This window comes from Callospermophilus lateralis, chromosome 11 (assembly GCF_048772815.1).
Source record: "Callospermophilus lateralis isolate mCalLat2 chromosome 11, mCalLat2.hap1, whole genome shotgun sequence".
In the NCBI taxonomy this organism is placed as follows: domain Eukaryota; kingdom Metazoa; phylum Chordata; class Mammalia; order Rodentia; family Sciuridae; genus Callospermophilus; species Callospermophilus lateralis.
In genome coordinates, this window is record NC_135315.1 from 51,747,134 (window position 1) to 51,773,570 (window position 26,437).

Below are 26,437 nucleotides of genomic sequence, written 5' to 3' on the forward strand. Positions count from 1 at the left end.
GCAAGTGCTGCTCTGGTTTCCTGGACTCCATTCTCAATAATGTGCTCCATTTTCTTTATCTTACTTAATATTAGACCCGATTTACCTAACTACACTAACTACCTGTCCTCAAATCTGGCTTCACTGTCCCTGCCCTTAGCACTTTATGTTGTGATTGCTGTCTTCTCAAGAGCTCTGAGAAAAGGGTCTGCTTTATGCATGTGTTTATGCAGTGTTTGCCAGTGTTGCATACAAAAGTGGTCTGGATATCTTGCTTGAGGTGGAGACAGCAATTCTTCCAGGTCAACATTTTTACTCAGTATCTCACAACAGATCCTGGGCCAAGGAAATGCTGGGCCTTCGGACACACCACAGGTCTGCCTTCTCTGGGTCCTGCCACCATTCACTCCTACCTTCACCAGCCCTGCCTCAGGGCTCCAGGAGTGTGTCCTGCTGTCCACACCAGTTTCCCTGGAAACTGCACTGGCAAGGCACTCTTTTCTACTTCCTTTCCTTGTTACAAGGCCAATTCATGCCAATTTAATAATGAACACACAGTTTTGAGAAAAAAGAAAAAGAAATTTTATTACTTTGCTAGCAACAGAGAAACATAGGGGACTCCATCCAGACCCTGAGGCAATGATTCTGCCCATCAGGGAAAGAAAACAGACAGCTTTTAAAAAGGCTCTTCAAAGGCTATATTCCAGAACTGTTGGGGTCCTGGGTCACCCTGATGGTGTGTTTGTGTTAGGATACACTAGTTAACTTGGGAGATAGTCACTTCCTAGTTCTTCTGGTGACATCTCCTTCCTGTGGAGAACAGATAATTCAAGGTAATCTGATTCCCTTGAGACTGATTCCAAGTTAGGGAGTGGGAGAGGAAAAGAGGAAAAGAAAAAAACAAGTCAAAAGGTAAAGTGGGCCACTGTCACTCCTCATAATTCCAGTTCTTTGAGGACTTCTTTTAGGAAACCAGATAGCTCCGGGCCAAGGAAATCTTGCTAGCGTGGACCCAGACTTTCTGCTTGTGGAGAGCAAGCAATAGAGGTAACTACATGTGAAAGGCCCAGTTACCTACAAGTCGCACCACATTTTAAATATATATTTTTAAAATATGTATATTTTACAGTACATAAAATACATATAAAATTATGAGGCCTCAAGACAAAAGAAATATAATTTAATATAATATCAAACAAAACCAAGTGGTTAAAATTCTAGGAAACCTCCTATAGTAGAAGCAATTTGGGTGGTTAGGGGAGCTGCCTGGCTAGCCCACCCCGCCACTGGGCTGCAGCACCCGCGAGGCAAAAGACTGGCGGGCTGCGCCGGATTGTCAACAGGTGAGAGGGCCAGCTTGGGAGTGGCGGCCCAGCAGGGCACCGGGATGCTCTGAAACACTTGAGTTCTGATAGAAAAACAGTTCTTTAGGGTCTCCTCATTAAGTCACAAAACAGACAAAACCTGAAACCCTCCCACCCAACTGAATAAAGGCACCGCTGGGATTCGAACCCAGGATCTCCTGTTTACTAGACAGGCGCTTTAACCAACTAAGCCACGGCGCCAGGGATAGTGCTGTTTTTCCCTAACAAGCACTACAGGAATATAGCACTCGAGTCTATACATCTTAGGCAAATTCAATGGAAATCAACTGGACTTCGGGAACATATTATTTCCACCTGATTCCGGAAAGGGCAGGGAAATACTTCCAAACATAGCAAGAAGTGCGTAGTTGGGGCGCTTCTCATATTCTAGAATTCTGAGATAATGGTATTTGGAGAGTGCCGACTAGATTAGAGGGTCTCTCGATCGAGAACAAAAACTACACGTAGTCGGCAGGATTCGAACCTGCGCGGGGAGACCCCAATGGATTTCTAGTCCATCGCCTTAACCACTCGGCCACGACTACACGCCTATGCAAAGATCTTTCTGTGCCTTTCTTAGTTCCCCCACGTCACAAGCACTATGCTTTTTGTTACTGTTTTTGTTCCAAGCCTATTAGGACTGAGACAGCACAGCGAAAACGACAGAATCAAATAGAATTGGAGTCAGCCTTTGCCTTCGGGCCCCGCCTTTTTGGAGATCTTCTCCATTCTCCCAACAGCCTCCAATAACTGTACCTCCCGGAAGAGGACGCGAAGATGCCTGTGTGGTTTCTTTCCACTTCCTGGAGAGCTGTAGGATGTTGTTTTCAGAAACAGTAGGTGTAACGTTCGGTGATCAAAAAAGTTTCGAGGTGGGGCAGGAGTATTTCAGGGCTGAAGACTGAGAAAAACTCTGGCCCGTACGGGGATCGAACCCGCGACCTTGGCGTTATTAGCACCACGCTCTAACCAACTGAGCTAACCGGCCAGACATGTCCCACTTGCTCCCTGCTTCTCCACTTCTGATATTCTGATAGGGAGTGAGTGAACCTAATCAAAACATGGAAACTACAACCTTGGAGAGTCAATATTAAGATACCCCAATGCCGACTGAAGCCTCTCTCTAACAGCCAAGAAGAAATGCTCTTTAAGTGCTGTAAAGGGGCTTTGTTCTACCTCTCCACTTAGAAGCAAGCAGCTCTCAGCTGAAATGAGAGAACAACAAAACACGTGCAGATCATAATTCTATCTGTTGGTTTGGATGTTCCTGATCTCATCTTGGGTCAAATGATATACTTAGGCTTGGCAGTGAGGAAACCCACCATGCTGAACCTTTGTGTGGAGTCTTGACAGTGGAGGAATCCAGAGTCTTCACATGCTCCCCCTAGTGTTTGGTGCTTCCCTCCCCTACACCTATGTCTACACCCGTGTCTCTAGGCTCTCATACTTAACTTTTTCCCAGACCCAGCTTTGCTGAGAGCACCATAGCCATATTCTCCCAACTGCCCTCCACTCCTCAATTTACTCCCTGTGGGACCTGACTTTGGTATCAGCCTGCTGAACCAGAAGCTCTTCTACAAATTGCTTTCCACAATAGTGTAAACAAAGAGTTGAAATGATGAACAAAGGCGTTAGCCACCAGGGAGTCAGAGAGGTTGAGACTGTAGAGATGAACCTAAATGAGAAATGTCCCCAGAGTGCTTTATTGCAGGTCAAAGGACCTGTCACAACATCCTCACAAGGAGCAAGCCTTTTTTGTTCCTCTAGTTCCTGCCACAAAGGAAGATCAAAATGCTTGGGTCCACCTGTGAGTGCAGATGCCTTGACTCCCAAGCAAAGGAAATATCAACAGCGCAGGATTTGCTGTTCCCACAATGTTCCTGAGACAGGCTGGCACCAGAATAAAAGAAATTACAATGGGGTAGCAGCTGGTGAATCCAAGGATGTGGGGAGTGGCCACAACCACTCCAGGGGGAAAAAGGCCTGAATCCTTCCCTAAGGAAGAATTTTCTGATGATCCTTGTAGTTCAGGTTAACAAGAGGAAGCAAAGGCCCCCAAAGAGATGGGGTACTCTGACTCCTGGATAGAAAGACAGGCCAGTCGGAACCTGGGATTCACCCGAGTCAGGAGAGGCTCTCCACATTGGAACCGCTGTAGCCGAGGAGGTTCTGAGATTGGAAGAGAAGAAAAATACCACACGTGGTTTTTAGTATCCACTCACCACTCTTCTCCCCAACTCTAAAAATTCCCTATTGCCCCTTTATGCCTCCTCCCTGGGACCCATTTATCTGCACCACCCTTACCTAATGGAGTAATATTAGAGGGTTTCCTCTCAAGCTCAAAAGAAAGCACAATGGGGCGGAGGACAGAGGGGCTGGTACAAAGTGTGTGGAGGTAGAGTGTCAAAGGATCCTCAGTCTTAGCTGAAGACTAGAAAAGGAAACTCCAGGTTAGTCAGAACTCAAGCTCCCAACCTTTTACCAAAGTCCCAGGAAGCTGGGTATCTGAGCCCCTACCTTCCAGTCACATCTCACCTCTAGTTGGGCTCCAGGTTCCATAAATTGCAAGACTACTCTCCCTGGCTTTCGGACAAACTCTAGGAGGGAGGACCACTCATTAGCACACAACCCTAGTGCTGCTGCCACATGATAATCTGTACAGGTCACCATAGCTTCAGCAGTCCCATCCTCTACCAGAAGCCTGGGGGAGAAATAAAAAACTCCCAAGTGGTCAATCTCCTGGATCCAACACATCTCCCTCCCCATCATTCCCAGTCTTTAGCTCAGTGTACCCTCATTCATTCTAAAAATATTTATTAAACAATTCCCATGAGCTAGAAATTATGCTAACTCAGATGAAGCTGTTTAACAAGGGAGTAAAACAGTGTGATAGGTGCTCACTTGATGCTGGCTTGGCTTATAGACGTCTGAGTGAAGCAAGTGGGACCCTGACGAAGGCACTTTCCCTGGGATGAAAAAAAGTGGTTAGAAAAGTCCTCTTTGTCCCATCACATCCCTCTGACATTGCACACCCAGCTCAACCTGTTCCCCTCCATACCTGGGGGCAGACACTGGTACAATGAGCACACACCCACCGGAGCTGGAGGCTGACAACAGAAACAACATGGCAAGAGGCAGTGGCTTGGAATGGGCCCCAGCTACTCTGCCGAAGTTCAGCCAGGTAGATGTGAGGCAGTGGAGCACTATGGAAACAGAGAAAGAGATGGATCAAGAAACAGGCAGAGGACTGGGGATGTGGCTCAAGCGGTAGCGCGCTTGCCTGGCATGCATGCGGCCCGGGTTCGATCCTCACCACCACATACAAAGATGTTTGTGTCCGCCGAAAACTAAAAAATAAATAATATCTCTCTCTCTTTCTAAAAAAGAAAGAAAGAAACAGGCAGAAGGAACTAGACATGGTAGTATGTGCCTTTAATCCCAGCAAGATAGAGGCTGAGGCAGAATTCAAAAGTTCAAGATAAACTTGAGCGACTTAAAGCAAGACCCTGTCACATAATAAAACATAAAAAGATATGGATATATAGCTCAGTTGTATAGCACCCTGAGTTCAATGGGGGGGGGGGGTGGGAAAGAGAGAGAGATAAAAAGAAAAAAGAAAGAGGCAGAAATTAGCAGCCATGGGGATGGAGATAGTTGTGGGTTCCATGTTCTCCTGGAAACCTTACTGCCCCCATCCCAATTTTGATTCCTCATCTCCAACAGTCACCAATTATTTATCAGTCTTGAACATAAGATGTTAGCCAAGAAAGAGATATTTACATTTTAGACTGAAAATCCTTCCAAAGTCTAGAATGTTAAATCTTTCTAGGTAAAATGACAGGTATTGGGCATTCTTTATTTGGGATATAAGGAATCCTTCTGACTTAACAGTCTACTATAATGAGAAAAGACTGTGATAATGGCAGAAGTTCCAGAGCCAGAGACATGAGTGGGATGTGGGTGTGAGGTCATGAAGTTTAAGAGTCAGATAGATACTAGATACTGACCTGACTGTGGTCTCCGGGGGAAAACTCAGGACCTGCACGTAAGTGGATGACCGGAAGCAACAATAAACATTGTGGGATCTGCAAGAATAGAGAGGGTGAGGAGAAAGTAATCAGAACAGGATGGGAGCTGGGATTCATGGATCACAACTTACAAGTTGGCTACTCCCCGACTCCCAGGGATGTACCCTGGATCCAGCTCTACCAAAGCAAGAGGAATAAGAGGAGGACTGGTCTGCAATATCTCAAGAAGGTGGAGGGCATTTATAACAGACTAACACTGAAATGGCAAAGAGAAGCTGTCCTTATGCATAGTTTGTGGAGGTTAAGTGTTCAAGAGAAGCACCTAAGTAGGAGAGGAGATGTGACCACACAACACAGATTTTCACCTGGAAACCCTTTTCTCCAGTTGATAAAAGTAGACTCGAGCTCCTGGAAGAAGTCCTAGTGGGGGAGGCAAGTGTGGGTCTTCGATATATATGTCCAGGTGAGGGGGGAATTCAGAGTCAACAGTCTCTATAGATACAGTTAGCTTCACACACCTTCTTACATCCTCAGTGTTCCCTACAGAAGAAGGGGAGGGTGGCTAGTGGGATCTGTCAGGGCACAAGGTCCCATCATTTTATCATACTTTGCTCCTGAAGGAGCAGTCATTACTAGGCTTTGCGTGACAAAGGGGCTGAAGTGACTCACACATTATCCGTGACAAAATCGCAGCTGAGAAAGACACCAAGGAATCAGTGAGGCTGGAAGGTAAAAGAAATACGCTAGGAACAGAGGTACAAGACCATATAGGACATAAAGGGTCAGTCCAAAGAACAGAAAAAGGAGCGACAGTATCAGCTAAAATATTACAAATAAGATCCCTAGAATATCTTGAGCTCTGCCAAACTCTTCACTAAAACAAGATGTGTGGGAAAAACAGGGTTGTGGCAGTGCATTCAAATCCTGTACAACTCTTGTGATGATGCACCCCTGTAATCCCAGTTACTTAGGAAGTAGAGCCAAGAGGATCACAAGTTCCAAGCCAGCCTAGGAAATTCAGCAAGACCCTGTATGAAAATTTAAAAAGACTGGGGATACAATTCAATAGTAGAGGACCTGTGGGTTCAAATCCCAGTAATGGGAAAAAATTTTTTTTTTTAATTAAAAGAAAGAAACTGACATAACTTTGGAAGCAGAGGCTTTACCAAAGACTTTTCCTTCTATCACCACTTGTATTTCCAACTAGAATCTCAGTCTGTCATTTGAGCCTTGGGGCTCAGGGCCCCTCCCTAAAAATACAGGTCCTTGGAAACATTCTTTTTTTGGTGTGGTACCAGGAATTGATCCCAGAGCTTGTTAGGCAAATGTTCTACTACTGAGTTTCATCCTCATCTCAAAAAATTCACTTCTTTTTTGGGGGGCAGGAGGTACAGAACATATAGAACAAGATTGAACACAAGGGCACTTAACCATTGAGCCACATCTTCAGCCCTTTTTATTTTTTGAGACAGAGTCTCGCCAAGTTGCTTAGGGCCTCCTGCCTTAGTCTCCTGAGCCATTGGAGGTTACAGGTATGTGCCACTATGCCCAGCTCAAAACATTCACTTCTTATTTTTGTTTTTTTGGGGTGTTTTGTGGTTGTTGTTTTTAGACATGGATCTCCATGATGTGGTGTTTTACAGGTGGTATACGAACATAGGAAAGTTACATCTGGTTCATTCTACTGTCTTTAAACATTCACTTCTAATAGATTAATTTCACAAAAATTACAGACAACCCAATGGGATTTTTTTAATACAGGGAGAAATTTCTCCACAGCTTTTTCATTTGTACTTGCAATTGCCCCACAAAGCTTATACCAGGATTACTGTTTTTCCTGCAGCCATCAGCTGGCTACTTCTTGCACTAAATGAAGGTCCTTCTCTGTATTTTCAGCACTTTTCCTTATACTTTTGGAGGTCTCTTATATTGCTAAAGCTTTTCCTTAAGTGTAAGAATACCTGGCTTGTAATCATTTCCAAATCTGATGCACTTGGGGAAAAACTCAGTATGAAACACAATTTCCCTCTTGCACTGACATTACCCCTCTACCACATAAATCACATTAAAGAAACATGTTGCCCCACATGGTAATACATGCCTGTAATCCAGCAGCTAGGGAGGCAAAAGGATCACAAGTTCAAAGCCAGCCTTAGCATTTTAGCAAGGCCCTAAGAAACTTAGCAAGATCCTATCTCAAAATAAATAAATAAAAAGTAGTTAAGTGCTACTGAGTTCAATTTCTGATACCAAAAAAGAAAAGAAACAAAACATGTTAGCTGGGTGTGATGGTACACCTGCAATCCTAGATACTTAGGAGGATCAGGCAGGAGGACCACTTAAGCTCAGGAATTCTAGGTTGAAAAAGAGAACAGACTATTTATCAAACCCAATAAACATGGAGCATGGTCAAATTAACTTAAGGGGTTGGTGGACATTTACTTGGCACTAAGCAAGTTGGTCAGCGAGGATTCAGGCAATGCTTTGGGTATTCCCAGAACATCTGGAGAGCTCTCAAGCTCCAGGGTCCACTCATCCTGGACGGTGAGGCAGGACACACAGCCAGCCAACTCCAGAGGACGCTGAGATGTGCAGGATGACCCTTCCACCTCGAACAACTTTGGTGTCTGCCAGGAAATGGGAAGACTGCTTCTGAGTATGTGCTGGGCAAGAGATGGTTCACAAAAGCTTCCAGTGTTGCTTTCTTTCTAGAGCCTGGTGAAGGAAAGGATCTCAACATAGAGATGCCTTCTAGGTCATCTAAACCCAGCCTTCTTCTAGGAGAGCTGGAAGGACTAGTATACCCTTTTAACTCCAACCCAAACACAACTTTCTAGGGAAGGGTAAGATGAAATAGGGCACTCACAGCAGGGCCAGGAGCCACAAATCGGTAAACCTGCCCTGGGTGCAAAAACTCAAACCAGCGGACCGAAGAGCCAAGGAAGATGAGAAGAACCTGTGAGGAAGGACAGCAGGGTGCTAAGTCCCAGCCTAGAGCTCAGGGTAGGGAAAGTTAAGTCCAAGAGGCCAGTTTACCTTCTGATCCTTGCTCTCATCTGTCAGGGGCTCAGGCGGGCCCCATCCAGTCCCCTCCTTCCTCTGGGTACCCCCAAGCCAACAACCTGATACATGGAAACTGAGGGTGGGCTTGGGCAACCCTGAGGTGGCTCCTGAGGAGGCACAAAAATTCCGCTTCATGAGGGCCTCTTTGTGGGACAGCAAGAATAGTCGGCTCTGTCCTATGTGGGGTCCCTCTACGCCGGTAGACTCTGTCTGAGGAGGTGCTGAGGAGTGATGAAAGGATCTGGGCACAGGAAGGATCAGGGCATCCTCCAGAAAGAACTGGACATAGACTCTGTTGGGACAGAGAGAAATAGTGATGTAGGCATTGGATGTTTTTCTCTTTTTTTTAAATGGTACTGAGAATTGACCCCAGGAGTGCTTTACCACTGAGCTATATTCCCACTGTCCTCCAACTCTTTTTTAAAATTTGAGTCAGAGTTTTGCTAAGTTGCTTAGGACCTCACTAAGTTGCTGAAGCTGTTCTGAAACTTGCAATCTTCCTGCCTCTGCCTCCCAAGTCTTGGAATTACAGGTCTGTGCCATTATGCCCAGCCATTGGGTGTTTTCGGCCTCAATATTCCCCAACCTGCACCAGACCCTTCCTTCCTCTCAGACTTAAGAGGACAGTCACTAACCCAAGAAGCCCACCTGGACTGTTGTTTCTGGATGAAACCAGTCATGCCTAGCTCCTTCCAGGAAGGGAAGTTGCTTCTGACGTCCCTCTCTACCACCAACTGGAACTTCTCTGTCCGTATTAGGCAGCCTAGAAGAAAGTCTCTATTTTTGCAAGAAAAGAAAACTGCTCCCCTAACTTGTGAAGGTCCACAAGTGACCACCAGCCCCCAACTCCCTAGAGGGGTGATACCTCCAGGGAGAAACCATCCCATCTGCATGTACAATCCTGTCTCTGGCCTTCCCGTTGAAAAGGCTTTGATTGTACTTTTACACAAATCTTGAAAATGCCAAACAAATTTTCTTCTCCAGGGTTGCCCTGTATGTATTTCCAGTAAGCCAAATAAAACCATATTTTTCCAAATTAAGAATATTATAAACAAGAATTGTAATTCTGGTGTGTGCTAGGAGCCATGGAGGCAGAAATAAATGTTGGGAATTGTAGTTCTGGCTAGGGGTTCCCTGGCTCCTTTTTTTCTACTTGCCATATCAGTCTCCCAAACTTCACCCCAAAACTATTATTTTTTTGTTTTGTTTTTGTGGTGGTAGGGATGGAACCCAGGGGCATTCTACCATTGAGCTACACTCACAGTCCTTTTTATTTCAAAATAGGGTCTCACCAAGTTGCCCAGACTGTCTTCAAACTTGTAATCCTCTTACCTCAGACTCCCAAGTGGCTGGGATTACAGTCATTACCACTGTGCCTGGCCTCTAACCAAAGTTGTTAATTGTCATGTTACTTCAGATCTCTAACAAACTCCTGCAAAAGCTTCCTCCTGGCACCCTTGAGTATGAGAACCTCTACCCTAGACCACCATCTTTTTAACTCTGAGCTTCATACCTACAAGCTGTGGGTCAGTGAGGGGTTGTGAGTGCTTGGCCAGGAGCAGGCAGGAGAGGGAACCACTTCGGTCCCGAAGTTGCAGACAACCTTTATGAGATGAAGCCACCAGAACCCCAACTAAAGCCTACAGGAAGAGGAAGGCCAACATATTAAAAACTTAATTAAACCAATATTGTACATTCACTGTGTGCCAGGCACTGTGTTAAATGGTAGCACTATAAAAATGAACAAAAAGCACATGGTCTCTGACCACGAAGAATCTATACTCAAAGAAGATAGACATGAAAAAATACCACAATATACCGCAGTCACACATTTAGTAGCAATAAATGGGGGTTAGAGTTAAGAGACCATGCAGGACCTCTTGGGACAAGTTTGGTTTTACTTTATGAATACTAGGAGAACCAGAAAAGGATTTAAGCAAGATAATCCTATAGTCCATGTTAAATTTCTTCTTCTTTTTTAGTACTAGGGAGTGAACCCAGAGCCTCATGCATGCTAGGCAAGTGCCCCATCACTGAGCTTTATCCATAGCTCCTTTTTATTTTGAGACAGGATCTCATTATGTTGACCAGGCTGGCTTCAAACCTGTGATACTCCTGCTGAACCTCCCAACTGTTCAGCCATGTGTCATCATACCCAGCTTTAAGTTACATTTTTACCTCACTCTTTCCTTTTTTTTGTACCAGTGGTTGAAAGCAGGGGCACTCAACCACTAAGCCATATCCCTAGCCCTTATTTATTATCTATTTATTTATATCTTTTTGGTCATAGGGATTAAACCCAGGGGCACTTAACTACGAAGCCACATCCCCAGCATTGTTTTTTTAAAGATATTTTATTAGTTATTGATGGACCTTTATTTATTTGTTTACACATGGTGCTGAGAATTGAACCCAGTGCCTCACATATGCAGGGCAAGCGCTATACCACTAAGTACAACCCCAGTCCCCCAGCACTTTTTTTATATTTTATTTTGAGACAGGATATCACTGAGTTGCTTAAGGCCTTGCTAAATTGCTGGGGCTGGCTTTGAACTCTTGATCCTCCTGCCTCAGCCTCCTGAGCTGCTTGGATTACAGGTGTGTGCCACTGTGCCTGGCTTATCTCACTCTTTTTAATTGCCACAGGGAAGATAAGTTGGTGGGGGCCAAGAACAGATGAGACAGCTAGAAGACTATAGTCTAAATGACAAAAAGTGACAGTGACCTGGACTAGGACAGGGCAATAAGGATGGCAAAAAGAGGTAGTTCCTTAAGCTTTTAGAGCCTCTTACCTTGGCTGGATGGAAGGCAGAAGGCAGCAGACACAGCCAGGACCAGGCCAGGCGGTTATTGAGTTGGCATGTGGACAGGTGGGCAGCCTCTGGGAGAGGCAGAAGTACCTTTGGGTCAAAGGAGGCCCAAGCCCTACAACGTCCTTCCTTTTCCAGAGTGTCCAGAGCTGGGAAAGAGTAGGGAATCTGCAGCCGAGCATACTGTCAAAGAGAAGAGAAATCAAATTGTGTCCTCTGTGCCCTGGGATCCTTCAGTGCATTGGTTCTGCCGCCCACCTTTCCCTGCATCCTCATACTTTCTGGAGGGGACAGTGATGTGGCTCTTCAAGGATCTCTGTATGTGCATTCCGAATGGATCTGCTGGATGGAGCTAGAGCATCCAGGGTGGGAGCCAGGAGTTGTAATCCCAGACTGGGGTTTCCAGGAGAGGAATGCTGCAGGAACTGCTTGTGTCTCAACAAGTGGGGACATAGCCTTGACCAGGGAAAGAAGCACAGTCACTTCCCTCAAAGACCCTGTTCCAGGTTCCTGTTTCCCTTCCAGAGAAAGTATCCTACTCCCGAACCCATACCCTCATCCTTCTCACTTGCAGGCCAGCTCCTCCAGGGCCTTGACAGCCCACAGGTAAAGGGGAAGACCTAACTGCCATTCCCACACCAACTGCTCATACAGGGAAGCCCCATGAGCTTGGTGGGACGACTGTCTTCCAGGCTTCTGACAGGAAAAACCCCGAAGCAGGATAGCTCCACGAAGGCAGGATGCTAGCACTGGTCTTGTTGTCCCTCCACCCACCGACTGGAGGAGGTGAACATCCTGGAGCTGCAAGAAAATGAAAAAGTGAAAAAGCAAAAAGTGAAGACTGAACTCAGTGACCCCAGGCAGGGTAACTAGTCTCTGCGACCTGGGTTTCAGGAGAAAGGAACACGACTTCCCCTATGTTGGCTACTATTTCCTTTCAGACTTCACACCTCTCCTACCATCACAACCCATTTCCCTAAGTCAGCATCATCTCCCATGTGCTTTAGTAAGCCTTTGCTCTTTCTGAGGACCAGGTAACCCCTGGCTGGATAGGTGTGGCTCTGTCTTCTTCCTAGGCTCCTGGTCCTAGACCTGTGCTTTAGCCATCTCTTCCCCTAATCAGAAGGCCTTCTGTGAAGAAGCTGCTTTGACCCCAACCCCTCCTCCCAGAATTTAAGATTACTCCTTTTCTTTCTAAGCTCTTGTCCAAAAAAAGACTAGCCTATGAAGGTAAGAAAAGTTACTGGGAGGGTCTCTTTGCAATCAGCCCTGATCTCTTACATACCTCCAGGCGGACCCCTGGTCGCATCACCCGCCTGAGGGCACGGAACTGCTGATATGCAAGGCAGAGCCCTAGCTGCCCATCCAGCTCATAGAGGCCAGCAGGCTCATTCAACACACCAGTGACTGTTCCCTGCAAAGAGTCCAGAAGTCCAGTTGGTCACCATCTGCTTACTCTTGTATAACCACATTTCCTGTCCCACAAGCTGTAGGATCTATCTCTTCCTCAGGCTTACCATATAGTTTAAGAGTCTAGAATCCCGCATAAGACCTTTTGGTCCCTTCTTGTTCTGGAAGTTGCTGGATGTGGGATGTGATTTGCAATCAGCCTCCAAGAAGGGTCCTTCCAGCTCCAGCTCTTGTACACGTCCTGGTTCCAGCAGCATCAGATGGGAGGAGGAACTGGTCATCCAAACACAGTAATGGTAACCAGGGATCCTGGATACTCGCAGTTGTGTCAGTACATAGGCCTTACCAGGCCAAAGAGCACGGTGCCACACCAGCTGGGCAGGGATCTGGCTTACAGAGAGATAGGCAACATGGCACATGAGATGCTCCCTACAGCACCATCCCTTTGTCAATCCCTTCCTATTATAATTTAACCTCAAAGACCTGTTTCTCTTGAGACTTCTCTCTTAATTTTCCCTGTCTACCAATTAAATCTTAAGCCACAGAACTTTCAGGATCTCTCCTGTCTCACAGGAGAGGCCAAATATTTCCTAATTCCTTCCACAAGATACAAATCATCCCTAAAACTTCCTTTAGAATACATAAATACTCTATTTAAAAATTTTTTTTTTTCAAAAACAGGTTTCCTAAATATATGTGTGCTAACATTAACATACAATGCTTTTTGTTTGTTTTAGGTACTAATAATTGAACCCAGGGGTACCCTAACACTGAGCTGCATCCCCAGCCCCTTTTATTTATTTGTTTGTTTGTTTATAAGGAAGTTTTTAATTTTTATTACATACTGAATTTTCCAGAAATGTAAATAGCACATAGTTAATAATATATTATACTTTGTTTTTATCAGTACTTTATTTTTTTTTTTTTTTGAGAATTTCAATATTTATTTTTCAGTTTTCAGTGGACACAACATCTTTGTTTATATGTGGTGCTAAGGATTGAACCCAGGTCGCATGCATGCCAGGTGAGCGCGATACCGCTTGAGCCACATCCCCAGCCCTTATCAGTACTTTATTAAGAATAAAAGAAAACATTTTCAAGAAAAGCACATCATTTATGTCAATGCCTATCATGATATTTTAGTCATAAATATAATAAACTAGTATTTGTTTTTAATCATATCCACAGTGTTTTTCTTTTTTTTTTTAATTTTTTTTAGATGTTGATCAACTTTTATTTTATTCACTTATTTATATGCAGTGCTGAGAATCAAACCCAGTACCTTACACATGCTAGCAAGTGCTCTACCACTGAGCCATAACCCCAGCCCTCCACAGTGTTTCTCTATGTGGAAACACATTTTGTTTTCAATATAGTTTCCACCTCACATTTGCTTCAGAATGAATACACATAATTTAATTAGAAATAACTATTCCTTTTTTAACCATTAGATCAATACGTTAATTTTTAGCAATACATTAATGTCTGCATTATATATGAAAGTAGGTTACATAAATACTCTATTGATAAATATACACCCTTTTTAGCATTTCCCCTCTTCCACCTCATAATATTTCATTTATGTTAACAATATGTGTTAGGTATATCTGTATCTAGTATTGGGATAGAGGTCTAGGAAAGTACAATAAACAATTCCCTTTTATCAACCATATTTCAAACCTCTGGTAAACACAGACAGAGTAATAATAAAGTAATAATAAAGCTGTATATTATCAAGTATAGAAAATAACACATTTGATAGGGTTTCTTTTTTTTTAATATTTATTTTTTATTTTTCGGCAGATACAACATCTTTGTATGTGGTGCTGAGGATCGAACCTGGGCCGCATGCATGCCAGGCAAGCATGCCACCGCTTGAGCCACATCCCCAGCCCTTGATAGGGTTTCAATATGCATTTGGAAAAGCCAGGCATGGTGGCACTGCCTATAATCCCAGCTACTCAGGAGTCTGAGACAGGAGGAAAGCAAGTTCAAGGCCAGCCTGGCAACTTAGTGAGACCCTGTCTCAAAACAAATCAAAATAAAGAACTGGGAATGTACCTCCATGGTAAAGTAACTCTGGGTTCAACCCCTAACACCATAAGGGGAAAAAAAGGCCTGGGGGGAGCGGGGGGGATAGATTATCAGGATGGACTGAATGAACAGGGAAGCCTATTGAACGAAGATGAATTAAACTGGGCCCTGAAGAATAATATAGCTGAGTAACCCTTATCTGAAATACCTGGGACCATAAGTGTTTCAAATTTTGGATTTTTTTTTTTTAAGATTCTAGAATATCTGCATATTCATATACAAAATGTCTTGGGGATGGAACCCAAGTCTAAACTTTAAATTCACTTATGTGGTACATATACCTCATACATATAGACTGAAGGTAGTTTTATCTGATATTTTTAGTGCACCTTTGTTCTAACTTCAACCCATCACATAAGGTCAGGTATGGAATATTCCACTTATAATGTGATGTTGGAGCAGTTTGGATTTCAGACATGGAATGGTCTACCCATGGTTTTTATAAGTGGAAAAGGAAGAGACTAGCGCTTGAACGAGGAGGCAACAACAAAAAATGCTCAGAATTCTGAATGTGCAAGGCACAATTTGGGGGCAGTGAAAACACAGGTGAAGTGAGAAAAGGGAATGTTCTTGGGGTTATAAGAGAAAAAAACAAGAGCGCCACGATGAAAAAAGTCCAGAAATGCCATGCAGGGCATAATATGAACTAGAGAAAGGCAACTGTTAAAGAAATTGAAAATCTTTTTCCTCAGGGAGTTTTATGGATAAAACTGCTCATGAATATAACGATCTTCTAGGGCATGCTCCTCCCACAGACAGAAAAGCACTGCTGCCACTCTCAGAGGCTTCAAAACACACTCATGACACTTGAACTTCACAATCATCTTGCTCAACTTCACAGAACTCTATTCTACTCAAAACCCAGCTGAGGGGTTGGGGTTGTGGCTTAGAGCTAGAGTGCTTATCTCACATGTGTGAGGCACTGGGTTTGTTCTTCAGCACCACATAAAGACAAATAAATAAAAAAAAGTATTGTGTCCATCTACAACTAAAAAAATACATATATTAAAAAAAAAAAAAAGCTGGGCAGGGTGGCAGGGTGACACCGGCCTGTAAGTAATCCTAGCAGTTTGGGAGGCTGAGGCAGGAGGATCATGAGTTCAAAGCCAGCCTCAGCAATGGCAAGACACTAAGCAAGTTCAAGGCCAGCCTGGCAACTTAGTGAGACCCTGTCTCAAAACAAATCAAAATAAAGGACTGGGGATTTACCTCAGTGGTACATACCCTGTCTCTAAATAAAATTCAAAATAGGGCTGGGGATGTGGCTCAGTAGTAGAGTACCCCTGAGTTCAATCCCTTGTACCAAAAACAAAACAAAACAAAACAAAACAAAAAAAAAACTAAAACCCAGCTGAATCTCACCAATCAGACCCTGGACATCACATCTCATCTTGAAATACTGCTAGACTTACTTAAAACTTATTGCTTGCTGGGCATGATGGCACACATCTGTCATCCCAGCACCTCAGGAGGCTGAGATAGGAGGGTCACAAGTTCAAGGCCAGCCTCAGCAACTCAGCAAGGTCCTAAGCAACTTAGCGAGACCCTGTCTCAAAATATAAAGGGCTGGGGATGTAGCTCAGTGGTAAAGTCCCTGAGTTCAATCTCCAGTACCCCTCCAACCCTCCCCCAAAACTTATTGCTTCAGGAGCTAAGGGGTATAGCTCAGTGATAAAGTGTTTGCCCATATGCACCAACCCCTGGGTTTGATTCCCAGCACTGAATTTTGTTTGGTCATCCTAAAGCAGGAGAAAAATAAGTGATTTTGGTAATTTTTTGGGTTTTTCATGGGAATTTTTTTTTTCTCAGTGTGGGAATGGACCCAGGGCCTTACACATGCTAGGTATGTTAGAGTATAGTTACCTATACTCTACTGTGGAAATATAATAACAGCCCCTGGTAATTTTTAAAAATGTCAAATACAATGAAAAGGCCACCCACTCAAATGAACTGCATGGCAGCAAAATCTATTCCCTATCTGCTTACAGACAACAACACTATCTAGAATCTTCCTTCTATGGTACTGTTCCAGAAAACAAGTCTCCCCTGCTGTCCTCCTTTCCTTTCTGGTTCCTGCTACAATGTTATTTCTATTAGAACACCTTCCATACTGAAAGGCCCCTGAATGGATCCTAATCCTCACCTGGACGATAATGGACACATGGTTGAAGGCTTGGCTAACAGTTGGGGATAATTCACCAAGAGAGAGGATAAAGTATGCTTTCTTTTTACTTTTCACCAGAGCACTCAATTGAATCAGCTTTCCGGCCAGATTTTGCTTCTCACCTCTGAGCTTGCTTCTAAGAAGGAAGAGAAAGGAAAGAAAGAAGGTCCGCCCTCCCCAACTTTTCTTTTTCCCTTTATACAAATGTCTTCCCTCATTGTAAAGAACAATCTGGTAAAAGGTAAAACGTCCAAAGCCCAAAGTATTATTCTAAAATCCTTCAAATTCTGCTTGCCTTTGAAGAATCCTCCTACTAACAGTCTTAATATTTTAAGCCTCCATTGTTCCCTTGATTAGGAACATTCCATTTATATGATTATCAAAACTATTATTTCCCTCTCTTCAATGAATCACCATCATCCTCCAAGCTTTATAATATTTTTTCTTTCTCTAAAGGGGAAGACTTACCTATGCCTGAGCAGGCAGGATGCAATCTGTGGGTATAAGACAGGGATGGGTGTGAGAGGGCCAGGACTGATAGTCAAAGGAAATACTGGTACAGGAGCTTCCCAGAGCTCCAAGTGCCCTTCCTTTGAGGAATTCCACCTGGCAGGAGGGAGGTAACTCCAACTGGGGAACAGGAAGAGATGGCCCAACCAAGAAAGGTCCAGGTCTATGAGCTAGGAAAAAACCAAGAGCACAGGTTAACCTGGACCCTAGTATCCAATCCACCTCTTCTATATATTAGCTACCTTGCTCCCTAGGCACCATTCTAATTTGGATCTGAAGTATCTGATCTTCCCCTTCTGCTTACCTCACAGCCCAGGCTACCAGTATTATCTCTCACGTAGAGGCTTCCATTCCTGCATCCTTGTTCCAAGTCTTCTGATAGGTCTGTTAATGTTCCTACAAGTAACAGTCGCTCCCGGGGAAGAGGGACCCCATTTGGCCTAGCCTCTGGGGCCCATGTCTGGTATGCAATGCTGCTCCAGGACAGATGGCTGCAGCATGGGAGATGCTGATAGGTCCTAAGGTTCTGTACTGAGACAAAGCTGGAGAGTGAAGAAAGCAGAGGTTTTACAAAACGAGTTTAAGTCTAGGATACCCTCAACCCTGACTTATCCCCAAGAGAAAGGAAGGACTGAAAGGGAATTTCACTAATGAGTTTATTTGCTTGAGTGAAAAGGAAACATTGGGAGGGGGGAAAGCTCTAAGAAAAAATAAGGATGAGGTCTGGGTCCAGTGACTGGAAAAGATCCAGGGATTGCAAGAAGAAAGTCTGCACTGAATATTTTGAACAATATGGTGCCAGGGAGAACATGAAGTAGGAAAGTGGGGGAGGGGGCCCTGAAGAAATGAGTGTGTGTAGAGAATACTTTACAGATATCACAAATAGCTCCCCTGAAAGCATCTCAGCTCTTAGCTCCATAGAGAACTCCAATGGCCCCAGCCAAGTTTCCTGCATAGTATGGAATATCACAGTACTAGAGACCAGCTGGGAAGCTGAGGCTGAGATGGTGGGTACTGAATATGATACAAATAATAGTTAAACTATCAATGGGGGTATAGCTCAGTGGTATAGCACGTATAAAGCCTGGGGGTCAATCCCTAGCACCAAAAAAAAAAAAAAGCTGGGTGCAATGGTACACACATACCTGTAATCCCAGCAACTTGGAAGGTTGAGGTACAATGATCACAAGTTCAAGGTCAGTCTTAGCAACTTAGCAAGGACCTAAGCAACTTAGTGAGATCCTGTCTCAAAAATCTCAAAATAAAAAATATAAAGGGCTGGAGATGGCCAGATGCAGTGGTGCACACCTGTAATCCCAGCGGCTTGGGAAGCTAATACAGGAAGATCACAAGTTCAAAGCCAACCTCGGCAATGGTGAGGCACTAAGCATCTCAGTGAGACCCTGTCTCTAAATAAAATACAAAACAGGTCTGGGGATGTGGCTCAGGGTCAAGAGCCCCTGAGTTCAATCCTAGTACCTTAAAAAAAAAAAAAAAAAAAGAGGAGGGTTGGAGATGTACCTCAGTGGTAAAGTGCCCCTATATTTATTCCCTAGTATCAAAAAAAAAAAAAAAAATTAGAGATGTATTCTGCTATGTGTACAAGCTGGTATGACTACTCATGGTATAGCTGGGTGCATGGCACATGCTTGTAATCCCAGCAGCTTGGGAAACTGAGGCTAGATATTAAGTAACTCAGTGAGACCCTATCTCTAAATAAAATACGAAATAGGGCTGGGGCTCAGTGGTTGAGTGCCTCTGAGTTCAATCCCGGTACCCCCACACACACCAAAAAAAAAAAAATAAAAGATTGATGGCACAAACAGTAAGAACTTTCAAAGAAGGGTTATAGGAGAACAGGATCAGGATGGTTATTAAGGGACTTCACTAAATCTTTTATCATACAAAAAATAACTAACACAAATATGGCAAAATGTTAAGCTTGAGTAATAAGTACATAACTAAACACAATGTCTCTAGCACTTTTTTTTTTTTTTTTTTAATCAGCTAAATCTTTTCACAGGCAAGACTTTCCTCTATGGATTCCCAGCACCGCACACACATACACACACAGATGCCTTCTCAACAAAGGAAGCAGTGTGTTGATTCACGTTCCAGCAGACCAACATTTTAAGTATCATTGGTTTAATTCCGTAATTATACAGAATTATTAAAACTATGTTTCAGAAAATAAATTACAACTAAGCTATCTTCTCACCAAAGTTTCTTTTCCTTTACTGAGCAACACACACATAGCCAGGTTGTGGGAAATGTCCCATACTGCCACAGGTAGTTTAAGGGAATGCCAGGGAAAGAGTATCCTGTGCTCAGGTAAATTTGGGAAATGACAATTGAAGTCAAACATATTTTTACCTTTTTGATTTTTTTAAATGATATACAGTAAAATGTCTATTTACACAATGGAATATCATAGAACAGTAAAAATAAATGTTAGATCTACATGGATCAATATGAATAAATCTCAGAAGCATATTGTTAAGCACAAAAAGCAAATTAGAGAGAAAATGTAAGATTCAGTGCCACTTTTATAAAATCTAAAGATACACAAAACTCTACTATAGACTACTTAGGAATAGATGTATGTGTAGTAAAAATGTAAACATATTCATGGGAATAATATACCTCATGTTTAAGACAGTTTTTTTTTAATATTTATTTTTCAGTTGTGGTTGGACTAATACCTTTATTTTATTTATTTATTTTTGTGAGGTGCTGAGGATCAGACCTAGGGCCTCGCATGTGCTAGGCGAGCCATCGCTGAGCCATAACCCTAGCCCCAAGGGGTTTGTTTTTGTTGTATTTGTTTTGAGATATAATTGCTTGTTATTAAGGCTGACAATTGTTGTCAAGATATCCTTGTTAAGTTGTCAAGGCTGACCTCAAACATGTGATCCTCCTGACTCAGCTTCACAAATAGCTAGGATTATAGATGTGGATAACAGAACCTGTCTCCAAGATAATGGTCATTTCTATGAGGAGGTAAAAAAGTTTCTTTCTGCAGAATTTTCCAGAGCCCTGGATATATTAATAAGCCCTGTGACTCTCCCAGAGAATGTTATTATATTTAGAACCTCTCAATTTATTTGGCCATGAAATTCTTTTCTTGTGGTATTTTATTAACATTGCCTAGTACAGTTTAGGAAATGGTTGTGTAGTAGAAAACCCAAATTAATTTTTAAAAAAGCTCAGAAGACCTAACTTCAGGTCTTAAAAACAATAATCCATATTTCATAAAGTCAACATCTCTTTGTATCTAAGTTTCCAAATACACAAAATGAAAAGAATACCAGCTTCTCTCCCCATTTTCAGAGCTCTTTTCCCAAATTTTCTATTTTTCCCACTTCTTCTTTCTTCCTCTCCTTTTCCATAAACTTGACTTAAGCCAATTTAGGAGAATTTTAGGAAAAGGAATGTTACATGGAGAATAGGAAAGTTCTACAGAAGAGGTTGTATTTAGACCACTGTGTTCTCCACTCACTCTTCTCACGTCCCCTCTTTATAACTATAGGTAATTCCTTTTTAATCCCAAATTCATTCTTCCTGCCAACCTCCACTTTCATACCTGTAGCTGAGGGGCAGTGTAAAACCTTGGTTCTTCCCCTGGGACAACCAAACAGTCTTCACACAGTCAATCACTGACTGAGTGAACTGGACATTAGGTTCCTTGCCAGTTGGACAAAGGCTCTCTTGGATGAAGATCTGGGCAGCTTCAAGCCAGGCTTGCTCCTGAGGAAAAGTAAATCTGATTATAACATTTTAATGACTATTCTGGCCCCAAGGAATCTTTGGGGAATAAAGGAATAGGGGGAAAAAATCCAGAGGGCATAAGAAATGAAGATCAAAAGTAAAGTTATTTAGAAATTGAAGCCTTAAGTCTTAGTTCAGGGCAAGAATGTAGTTCCCTGGTAGAGCACTTGTCTAGTCTGTGCAAGGCCCTAGGTATTCTATTCCTAGCACTGAAGAAAAAAACAAAAACAAAAACAAAAGGAAAGGGCATACTATCCTATAATACATAAAAATATGCCTCCTGATAGTGGACAATACACAAAAAAAGACATAAGCAGAATATAATTTTTAGTCATTTCTTTTTCCTGTTGTGTGGATTTGAGTTACTAGAAGCTAAATACACACAAAAATATACTGGCGGGTTGGGGATGTGGCTCAAGCGGTAGCGCGCTCGCCTGGCATGCGTGCGGCCCGGGTTCGATCCTCAGCACCACATACAAACAAAGATGTTGTGTCCGCCGATAACTAAAATAAAAATAAATATTTAAAAAAAAAATTCTCTCTCTCTCACTTTCACTCTCTCTTTAAAAAAAAAAAAGAAAAAAAAATATACTGGCCTCAAACTTGAGATCCTCCTGCCTCAGTCTTCCCAGTCCTTGGGATTACAGACATGCATCACTTAGCCTAGCTCTTCTAGCACTCTTTAATGCTCTGTTCACTAACTTAGCATACAGAACTAACAAAAAATGTTGTTTTATCCGAAACCAGAATGTGCTCCTTAAGTCTTTCCTTTCCCTAAACAAGATCAGTCCTTTAGATTCTCTTTATTATCTTTTTTATCCTGTCTTCACCTCTGGAACCTTCAACACTGCTGCCATCCTTGGGGCCACCATCCTCTTTCATTGCATTTCAACCATAGCTTTCCAACTCTCCACACTGCAACTTAAGCAAAGTAAAACCCAAATCTCACCTACTCTTCTGCTCCAAATCCGCCAAACAACTCCCAGTAAAAAGTTCTGTTCAGCAAGACATGGATCCTTCCAAAGTCCATTCCCAGCTGAACTTATTTTTTCTAAAGACACCTACTCTATCTCTTGCTGTTCAACAAGTATTTACTTCCGTCCGCCTTGTAACGTCTGCAGTGCTGTCTTGCTTTGCTAACTACTCCTACACATAACTGCTAGACTGAAGCTTTTCCTTTTCCTGTACAACTGCGTCAGGGGTCTCCTTCAGAAATTCACATCCCCATAGCTCCCCCATTAACCTGCTCCTGATTTGCCACTAGGGGACGCGCTTAAGGTTCATAGAGGGCGCCGCACCAATAACCTAAAAATATTCGCAGAACCAGTGAGAGAAGTAGGAGCAAACTGCCTGACAGTCCCCTCACCCCGCGACCACGACCAACAATGTCGAGAGGGCAGAGAGATATAATGGAAGCAACATGAGAGGAAATAAAATCTAGATCAAGGAAAAAGGGGCAGGGGGATCAGAATGCAGCACTCACGGAGCTAGGAGCCTGAGCCTGGCCAGCCGCCATGATGCGCCAAAGCTCCGCCCCTGATCGAACTCCTGCGCGAATGCGGGGCGCAGGAGACCACCGGAGGCCTCTTGATGCCGTCATCTGACCGCGTCCTGGCTCCTCCCACTTCACGTCCTCAGGATCCTTCTTAGTTCCTCTGGCTGGACTCCCCAAGTTCGCCGTCTCAGTTCTACCGTGATTTCCTGTCTGGCGTTTTTTAGAGCTCCACGTGGGATGTTGTGGGAGAGCTCAGAAGCTCAGACACCGCCCACATGATTGATAATTCCTAAGCATCTTTCAGTCTTCCTGATCTTGCCGGAGAAGAGCTTCCTCCTTAATGCAGTTAGATCACGTGGTCCATACTTGTGTCATGGCCTTAACTCACATAGAATTTAACTCTTCCCCCACTTGATTGTGAGCTCCCAGAAGTCAAGAACTTTCTTCTATCTTTGTATTCTGGTGCCAGGAATAGTACTTGTTGCTTTAAAAAAAAAAACAATTGACGAAAAATTGTGGATTAATGAAAACGTCCTGATCTTCCAATTCAGTCTACCCGCCAATCAGTGCACAGCTTTGTAGACCGTGGGGAGCACAGAGGCAAAATATGTAAAATGTTAATAAAAAGAAAAGTAGAAAATGCAGGGGGTGATGTGTTTCATTAGCATAATGAAAGTCTTACTGAAAAGACTAAAAAAAAAAAAAAAAAGTTAAGCGTTGAGTGAAGCCGGTGCAGTGGTCCACACCTGTAATACTAGCTACTTGGTAAGCTCAAGTGGGAGGATTGCAAGTTCAAAGCCACGCTCAGCAAAACCCTGGAATTATTGTCTCAAATAAAAAGGGCTGAGCATGGTGATGCCTGAAATCCCAGCATGAGGATGGAAAGTTGAAGGTCAGTATCCATATTTGATAGAGACCCTCAGCAACTTAGCAAGGCCCTGTCTCAGATTTAAAAATAAAAATGACTGGGGCTATAACTCAGTGGTGAAGCCTTCCTGGATTCAATTCCCAGGACCAAAAAATAAAATAAAAATTGTTTTTATTTTATTATTTGAAAGACCCTTGAAGACCCCAACCAGTAACCAGTCAGTGAAGGAGCACACCAGGTCGTCCAGAGATCAGTTTATTCAGCGTAGGCTACACTAGAGGCAAAAGCGTCTGCAGCAGCAGCAGTGTGGGTTTTAGAGACTTAAACGTCCCCCACGGGAAGTGTGTGTGGTTATGGTTGGTGCACCTGTTGTCAGTTTTCTATTGGGCTCCTGGGCTCTTTTGGTAGGCTCTTTTGGCAGGCCCCTTCTCTTAGACAGGAAGAAGAACCCCGAAGCCTAGAGCCTAAAGCCCTAAGCATGGTCGCCATTGTTGGACGGTGACTCAGCCCTGTTCTGGCTCTGTGCCCAACATTATTTATTTTACTTATTATTTATAAATAAAAGAGTTTGGAGGCCAAGCATGGGGGTGCACACTTGTAATCCCAGAGGCTTGGGAGGCTGAGGCAGGAGGATCATAAGTTCAAAGCCAGCCTCAGCAATTTAAGGAGGCCCCAAGCAACTTTGTAAGACTCTGTCTCAAAAAAATAAAAAAGGCTGAGGCTGTGTCACAGTGATTAAGCATGCCTACATTCAATCCTCAGTACTAAAAAAAGTGGGGTTGGGGATGTAACTCAATGGTAGAGCACCCCTGGAATCAATTCCCAGTGCTGAAAAAAACTTGAATATTTGAAGGAGATGAAGGATATGAATGTTGGGGATCAGGGAGAACAAACTGAGGGAACAAGGACAAAGACCCTGTGGTGGGAAGAAATGAAGTAAGTCAATGAGGCTGGAGGGGAGGAGTAGAGATTAAACAGCTACCTGACAGAGGCATTTAAGGCTGCAGTAAGCATAAGCCTGCTTCAAGTGATTTTCAGAATGAGAACAAGCCTCAATTATAAAATAGTATAAACATTTTAGATAACAAGAACGCTCTAGTTTTTTAATGGGAGAATAAAAAGCCTTCAATTTGACAGGTGCAGTGGTGAGCTCTGGAGACTGAGGCAGGAAGATTACAAGTTCAAAGCCAGCCTCAGCAATTTAGCATAGACTATCTCTAAATAAAATGTAAGAAAGGACTAGGACTCTGGTTAAGTGTTCCTGGGTTGAATCCCTGGTGCCAAAAAAAACCAAAAAACAACTAATTCTACAAAACCAACTAATTCTATCTCCTCATTCAATTTGTTTGCTTTTTTTTTTTTTTTTGGTACTAAGGACTGAATCCAGGGGCACGTTACTACTAAGCTATATCCCAGGTCCTTTATGTTTGTTTGTTTGTTTATTTATTTATTTATTTATTGTTGGTTGTTCAAAACATTACATAGTTCTTGATATATCATATTTCACACTTTGATTCAAGTGGGATATGAACTCCCATTTTTCCCCATATACAGATTGCAGAATCACATCAGTTACACATCCATTGATTTACATATTGCCATACTAGTGTCTGTTGTATTCTGCTACCTTTCCTATCCTCTACTATCCCCCTCCCCCCTCCCCTCCCCTCTTCTCTCTCTACCCCCTCTACTGTAATTCATTTCTCCCCCTTATATTTTTTTCCCTTTCCCCTCACTTCCTCTTGTATGTAGTTTTGTATACCCCTGAGGGTCTCCTTCCATTTCCATGCAATTTCCCTGCTCTCTCCCTTTCCCTCCCACCTCTCATCCCTGTTTAATGTTAATCTTCTTCTCATGCTCTTCGTCCCTACTCTGTTCTTAGTTACTCTCCTTATATCAAAGAAGACATTTGGCATTTGTTTTTAAGGGATTGGCTAGCTTCACTTAGCATAATCTGCTCTAATGCCATCCATTTCCCTGCAAATTCTATGATTTTGTCATTTTTTAATGCAGAGTAATACGCAATTGTGTATAAATGCCACATTTTTTTTAATCCATTTGTCTATTGAAGGACATCTAGGTTGGTTCCACAGTCTTGCTATTGTGAATTGTGCTGCTATGAACATCGATGTAGCAGTGTCCCTGTAGTATGCTCTTTTTAGGTCTTTAGGGAATAGACTGAGAAGGGGAATAGCTGGGTCAAGTGGTGGTTCCATTCCCAGCTTTCCAAGAAATCTCCATACTGCTTTCCAAATTGGCCGCACTATTTATTTATTTTTATTGTGAGACAGGTCTTGCTAAGTTGCTGAGGCTGGCTTCAAACTTGTGATACTTAACCTTCCCAGTCACTGGCATTACAGGCATGCACCACTAAGACTGGCTCAACTTATTTAAAAATTTTTTTTTTCCTTTTCAACTATGGTCTTGCACCACCACAACCAGTTCAACTTTATATTTGTTTGTTTTGCAATGCTGGGACTCTAAGCCAGGGCCTACATATATATGAGGCAAGTACTGAGCTACAGCCCCAGCTCCTTAACTTCACTTTTGGTGCAGATCTTCTCTCTATTCTATATTTGATGCACTAGATATGCACTGTGATGACAAGTTCTTTATATAATAAATTTTGGGAGTCAAGTGCAGTGGCATGTGCCTATAGGCCCAGCTACTGGGAGGCCAAGGCTAGAAGGATTGCTAGAGGAGAGGAGTTCAGGGCCAGCATAGGCTACACAGTGAGACCTCATCTCAAAAAATAAATAAATAAATAAATAATAAACAAATAAATAAATAAATATAAAATAAAAACAAAACCTTATTGGACATCAAATGAATATTTGTTTTGTAATTATTTATTATTTTCCATATTACATTAGACATATGCTAC

The 26,437-nt window shown here is 43.0% G+C and overlaps 1 protein-coding gene and 3 non-coding genes across 4 annotated transcripts; all 4 read right to left on the reverse strand.

Moving 5' to 3' along the window:
- Nucleotides 1-1,470: 1,470 nt before the first annotated feature.
- On the reverse strand, nt 1,471-1,544 carry Trnat-agu (transfer RNA threonine (anticodon AGU)). Its single transcript has one exon. It is a non-coding gene; the product is annotated as a tRNA-Thr (tRNA).
- Nucleotides 1,545-1,806: 262 nt separating this feature from the next.
- Nucleotides 1,807-1,888, reverse strand: Trnas-aga (transfer RNA serine (anticodon AGA)). Its single transcript has one exon. It is a non-coding gene; the product is annotated as a tRNA-Ser (tRNA).
- A 369-nt stretch (nt 1,889-2,257) lies between these two features.
- Trnai-aau (transfer RNA isoleucine (anticodon AAU)) lies at nt 2,258-2,331 on the reverse strand. Its single transcript has one exon. It is a non-coding gene; the product is annotated as a tRNA-Ile (tRNA).
- Nucleotides 2,332-3,007: 676 nt separating this feature from the next.
- Nucleotides 3,008-22,815, reverse strand: Ctc1 (CST telomere replication complex component 1). The gene is made up of 23 exons (XM_076869646.1): nt 22,674-22,815; nt 21,006-21,169; nt 17,727-17,964; nt 17,381-17,592; nt 16,892-17,048; nt 12,762-13,040; nt 12,530-12,658; nt 11,813-12,045; nt 11,523-11,700; nt 11,227-11,427; nt 9,948-10,074; nt 9,083-9,197; nt 8,408-8,726; nt 8,238-8,327; nt 7,814-7,998; nt 6,041-6,093; nt 5,737-5,911; nt 5,351-5,428; nt 4,402-4,546; nt 4,245-4,309; nt 3,879-4,044; nt 3,648-3,774; nt 3,008-3,512 (listed from the first exon to the last, which is right to left on the reverse strand). Exons 1-23 carry the CDS (start codon nt 22,788-22,790, stop codon nt 3,376-3,378), a joined length of 3,690 nt encoding a protein of 1,229 aa, XP_076725761.1. The 5' UTR covers nt 22,791-22,815; the 3' UTR covers nt 3,008-3,375.
- Nucleotides 22,816-26,437: the final 3,622 nt, after the last annotated feature.